At 35.7% G+C, this 6,315-nt stretch overlaps 1 protein-coding gene across 1 annotated transcript; it reads right to left on the bottom strand.

Moving 5' to 3' along the window:
* Positions 1–900: 900 nt before the first annotated feature.
* Positions 901–3,334, bottom strand: LOC147863944 (GATA transcription factor 6-like). The gene is made up of 2 exons (XM_087320204.1): positions 2,857–3,334; positions 901–2,346 (listed from the first exon to the last, which is right to left on the bottom strand). The coding sequence occupies exons 1-2, from the start codon at positions 3,274–3,276 to the stop codon at positions 1,282–1,284; spliced, it is 1,485 nt and encodes a 494-aa protein (XP_087176330.1). The 5' UTR covers positions 3,277–3,334; the 3' UTR covers positions 901–1,281.
* Positions 3,335–6,315: the final 2,981 nt, after the last annotated feature.

The following is a 6,315-nucleotide window of genomic DNA, read 5'->3' as shown; positions in this document are numbered from 1 at the left end:
ATCAACTGTAGTGAAAGAGTGATTTAAGGTAAAGTGATAATATCCTTGGGAATTTTCATGAGCCAACCAACAACAAATCAAATGTACACAAGGTCTTGTTACATGTTGTGTTGTAAATTTTATCATTTGACATGCAAAACAAGTTGCAAAGACATGTTAGTTGACATGTTGTATTTTCAATGATGAATCATATCCTATTTGAAGTTAAAGACAAAACTCAAGTGGCGTTTTCCATTGTTTCCCCCCTCACTCTCTATCATTTAAAAACAATATCAACAATTGCCTCACTACATGAGATACTGAAGTATTATCACAATCACATTGGTTGCACATGCTCAGTTACTTTACTCATGCACATACATATATGTAAGTTCATTCATTGACTACACATACACACATAAAGTCGTGACGAACACGCTTGGTTAATTTGCACAAGCACATAGATGTAAGTGCATTGGACACACACATTAAAAGATGGATCATATATGATCTCTTATTTTACACTTGTATATAGGCTCAAGTTCATTGACCGCACCACACACGTGTGCACATACTCAATTGTTCATGATTTTCTCACTCACTTATCCATTTGTCACTCTATCCACCAAACTCATATAATTTTAATGTGATGTCATGCACCCAAATCATTCTATCAATGAATCAAAAGTTGATAATGGCAAGATAGAACACAATTTAAATTCCTATATTTTATACATCTTGAAGCTAGAGGACAATGACAATTTTGGCTTGTTTAAATTTTTTAACAAGAGTTTCCGAAGGCAATGCTTGTTACAATTTTGACATCATTTTGTTTATGCAAAATGTATTCATAACTTATCGCAAAGAAATCCTAGTATCACTCACTTTTTTTATCTCCTTCAATTATTTCAAAGGCAAGGATCTAATTCATGTAATAATCATTTCAAATTAGACTTGAATCCATTACATGCTTGCATACATATATCATGTACTTTACAAAGAAGATTTCATTCTCTGTGTGAACTTGACAAACTATTTTCTATTATGTTAGATTGGGTTCATGTGCCTCACCTTATCATAGCAAGGCTTCATTATACATGGGCTAAGTAATGGTTGTAAAGTTGGTTGGGGCTTGCTCTTTTTCTTTTAAGTTGATATCTTCTCTATTCCACTACATATATGATGTCATTTTGATTCTACTCTACCCTAGTTGTGAAAACAATCAACAAGGGAAATAATTAAAGCCTACGCATGAGCATTTTCTCTTGTTAAGCACCTTTTCATCCTCCCAAGACAATGTGGTTACCTCTCTCTCTCAATTGAATCACGAATCATGTTTCCTTTCTTGTGTATTGCTTGAGGAGTTTCATTCACACGTGGACCATCCCGAGACATAGTTACCTCTTCCTCTTCCTCGTCAACTATGGATCCTTTCTTATACATTGATTTTTTTTCTAAGACCCTAATTAGAATGTGGTTGACATTGAACTCGTTGGTACATTTCTCAACTTCCATTTCTTGAGAGTTTAGTTCTACCTCTTGTGATAAGTCCTTGCTCAAACGCAACAATGACATATCTTGGGATGATGAAGATGCTTTCCATGAACCATTCCAAGAATTGCAATCATCTTCGTGGGCGATTTCCACCTTGTTGTTACATTGTGATCCCAACCCTTCACGTGCGCGCCGCATTTCAAGGATTCGTCGATGTGAATTTGAATGAACATGGCTAACAAAAGTTGGACTACATGCAGGCCTATACTCTGGCAAGAGTCGTCCTGATTTGAACCTCACACCACATGCATTGCACAATGTCTTAGGTCCCAAGGGTCCTGCCCTCCATTGTGGCGTCTTGTGGACCAAGCAATGTGAGCACCTTCGAACTACAATTGTGGAGTCAATATCTTCAATGTCAACACAAGTCAAGCGTGCCTTTTTAGGCTTCTTCTTTAATGATGGCCTTCCAATTATTTCCCATTGTTGGAGTGTTGATGAAGTGTTGAATGTGTCATCGTCATTAGATGCAGTCGAGCACATTGTATTGTCCTGCGACACACTTTTGTTCATTGGGATCGGCTTCAATATATCTCTAGACCAAATTCTCCCTCTACTTCTTGCTTTTCTAGACCTTTTGGGATTTTCTAAGTGTGTGCAGATGTAGCTAAAATGATGGTGCCCAATTTGTTCTAGAACTGAAATAGGGCTTCTCATGTAGGTGTCTCTTAGTGGTGTCGAAGTGGACTTCGTGTTATAAGTTGGGGCATGACCTTCGGAGCTCACCAAGGATGCAAGATGAGTGTCCCCTGAGTAAGAGTTATCTTCGTTGAAGGTAGAGAGCCATTCGAGTTCATCAACAAGTTCATCAGGCTGCGAACAATATGACAATAAAACATTAGGTTGTCCTATAGGTTTGTACACAAATTGACTATGTAAACAACCTTCATATACCAAAACACATTGTAGACATACAAAACATCAAGTTCGCTACCATTTCCACACACACACACACACACAAAACCTCAAGTTCGCGACCATTTCCAAACACAAGAAAACCTCAAGCTATCAACCATTTTCACACACACAAATTTCACACATAAAACCTTCCTTCATCAACCATTCTCACAAAAAAAACTTTACCAACCATGTCCACACACAAAACCTTAGCTTCTCAACCCTATCCCTACATGCAAAACAATTACCCTATCCACACATATTCATTGATAAAATGAGCTTAGGAAAAATATGACAAGAAATACAAACAAAATATGGGGAGAAAAAAACAATTCATTGGTAATAAAAAAATGCAGGGGAAAGTTTTTGGAGAATAACAATAATAAAGGAATTGTAGAGAAGAGCACAAGGGAGATGGATGCTTACAGGGATGGATAATCCTTCTTCTTGTAATTTTGAGCTCTTGGCACCTGCACAATTCCTAGACTTGCTGTTTAATTCTGAAACAAAGCTGTGTGGAGCTTCACCTCCATCTCCTTCCTCTCCTTCTCCTTCTCCTTCTCCATCCCCTTCTCCTCCTTCATCTCCTTCTTCTTCAGTAGGGAAATCTAAGAGGTCTTCAATCTCAAAATTAGTGAGATCTTCTAAAGGTTTCATCATGCTTAGAGGAGGAGATGTGGAGGTAACACCAGCTAGATGATGAAGGTCCATGAGGTTACAAGGGGGTTTGTTAGAAAGCATTTTATGTGCTCTTGTTACATTCTGTTTCTGTTGTTGAAGGAATCCATGGTAACTCAGGAGACGAGGAGAGGGGGTAGCACTAGTAGTAGAAGAATAAGTCTCCATTAGAAGAAGAAGAAGAAGAAGAAGAAGAAGTTCAAACAAAAAGGGCAGAGAGACAGAGAGAATGGGTCTTTACAGAAAGAAAAAGAAAAAGAAAAAGAAAAACAGAGTAAAAAAAGAAAATGAAAGTACTCTGTTTTTGTTTTGGAATGAAAAGAACACACATGAAAAGAAGTCAATAAAGAAATGGTATGTAGCAATTATTAATAAATAAATAAAAAGCACTGTATTTATCAATAAATTTACATCTTTTTAAACTTTGATTGTGTGTTTTGTTTTATTATTTGGCCCAACTTTTTCCACCCCAATTTACAAAAAAAAAAAAAAAAAAGGGCCAAATCAAATCAGCCCCAAATTTAGCATGAGATTGCCTCTACATTTGGGGGTAAAGGGCCTTCTGGAAATCTCCCATTTTTCCTTTATTTTCTTCTTTTGCTTTTTTTTTTCTTGCCAAAGTCCATAATACATATCCCTCTTGCTTCTTGACTTTTCGTAGTTTCAATTTTTTTCTTTCCTCAAATTTTTAGGGTTTTTAGAAAAGTTCTTTTTAGCCTTTTAAAAAAAAGAATACTGTGGATTTTATGAAATATAAAACAAATAAATAAAAGAAAAGCAAAACCAATTTTAAAATGTCTAGAAGCCAATGTTTCTTGCTTGGTATGTTTTAAAAAAAAATTCTCCCCCATTTTAAAAATGAGGGCATGGTGATGATTTGATCCCTCTTTCGAAGGACACGACGAAGACTTCATTCGGTTAGGTGTATCGAATAAGAAATGTTCCTTTTCATGTAGATTAAAGAAAATTGAATACTTTTGGTGACTTGGGTACCAACACTAACAAATAATGTTGGATTTCTAATCCCGAGTATGCGCGTTCATGCCGAGTTGAGATAATGGACAGGTAGAGAGGAGCATAAGCTATTTTGAATTATCGAGAACAATCCCAAAAGGAAAAGTTTACTCTTGTAACAACATGCAAACTACAATACAAAAGCTTTTCTCTTCATATTAAGGTCTAACCTCGAAAAGGCGAGGATTGATAAATGTTAGCTATATGGATAGCATGATTAAAGTCATCCATATTGATAACATGATTAAAGTCATCCCAAGTCTAATATCAATATAAGTAGTTGGTTTCAAATGCATCAAGTAAATACCCTTGGAATCAAAAGATATTGCAAACACTCTCTTGGTCGTCCATTGCTCGATACATGGAGTTTTATGGATGCGTCTGCTAAGCAAAATGTGAATGTCGATATCAATGTACATCTTCACATATGGCTCGTACTCACTCATACTTGAATGGGAGTTGCATTAAAGAATGACCTACAATAGGTCACAAGAATTTATAATGGTGAAAAATAATGGGAAACTATTTAATATACTATTTGTTTCCATTTCTAGGTACCCTCTGCCCTTTCTAGAATTGGAAATCCATCTTTAATTATTTAATAGCAACATCCATTTATTAGCCTTCCCTCTCCATTGTTTTGAGAAGCCCAATTTGAAAAGTTAGCGCGAAGCATATATTCAAGATTGGAAAAGTAGGTGTGCCTTTTCACAGTCATGAAGGTCCCATGATATTTATTGTTATTCTCAATATCTATAGATTATTTGTAATTCGTGTATGTCACTTGCTATTTTTCTGACGATCAATTCATCACCGAAGTCACGAAAATAAGGCATTATGCATCAATGATCACATTGTGCTTTCATGTATTCCCTTGTTTTAAAATACAATATCTCTACTCTACTAAGAAGCATATAAAAGTCTAGACTATTAGAATGCGACTTCACAAAACATTTCTAGTTTTCCAATACTTACATACTTTTCTTGTGCATGTAACAAAACAAGCATTGTCAAGATAAACCGTAATGTACTCCACACGACTTTAAATGAAAATTGATTGAGTTGTGCATTGAATGTATCACATCTACCTAAAATGTGTCTCAATACACATTTGCCTAAAGTCTTATGCCACATAAACAGGCAACGGGTATTCAAAGATGTTATCCAAGTTTTACTCTCATCACTATTAGGAAAAGGGGAGGTCACTACAAGGGTTGATTCAACAACAACCTTTACACTTTGGATAAGGTTGCTATATCAGTCCACGATATTGTTTCTAAGTATTATGTGGGTGACGATCATGACTCTAGGTTAAACGAGTGGCATCAATGACAAATATTTATTTTATTAGCCTTGACATCGGCTTTAAACTTCTGTAAAAATTAATGCTTATATTTCTAAGATCTTATGGGTCAACACTTTAGCCATCAATTGTGTATGTTGTGACAAATATTGTGCCTTGTGGTTATGAACGCAAGACTTAGCACTTGTTGACATGTTTGCTTTGTTTTAACCTTTCGTTGTTGCGAATATGCTCTCCTGGAATTATTTTCCATAGCTTCATATGTGTTTTGAGTGTGAATGATTATTCTACCTAGAGGGTGATAGTTTGATATTAATCATTTTCTTTCTCAAAAGGACGCCATCTATACTCAAGGGTGATCAACTAATGTAAACAAATTTGAAGCCCATCAATTTCTCATATAAAAGTAAAAAAGACTAGCATGCAATACCATTTAGATAAAAGGAATGATATAATAGCAACAACATAAACTATTGGAAGACTTGTGTTTAAATCATAGACATAGCTAGTTGAGTGACAGAGAAGAAAAAGATACTTCATAGTGGATACATGTTATTGAGGTTATTATTGTCCTTGGAGGTCAAACATGACTTATGGAACCAATAGTGTAGCATTTTCAAGCAATGTGTGGATTTTATTAGCGACATGTATTTACTAATGACCGTTGCAATTGAGAGTGAATGTTGTGATGATTGAGAGAGAAATCAGATAGGGTTGTGGGAAAAACAGAACGTGGTTTGGTGCAAGATATGTGATATAAGGTGTGCCACATGAGCCCCATATGTCTCCCAAGCCATCATACATTGTCTTTATTGCAAAAACTCATGGGTACATTTGAACCAAGAAAAAACCACAATAGTTGTAGACTAGCAAGATGTGAGTCTTTGACG

This window comes from Azolla caroliniana, unplaced genomic scaffold (genome assembly GCF_043228905.1).
Source record: "Azolla caroliniana isolate FFs.n. ecotype wild unplaced genomic scaffold, voAzoCaro1.0.p SCAF_5, whole genome shotgun sequence".
Classification (NCBI taxonomy): domain Eukaryota; kingdom Viridiplantae; phylum Streptophyta; class Polypodiopsida; order Salviniales; family Salviniaceae; genus Azolla; species Azolla caroliniana.
Note: the sequence above shows the minus strand (reverse complement) of the source record. Positions and strands in the feature narration are given on the sequence as shown.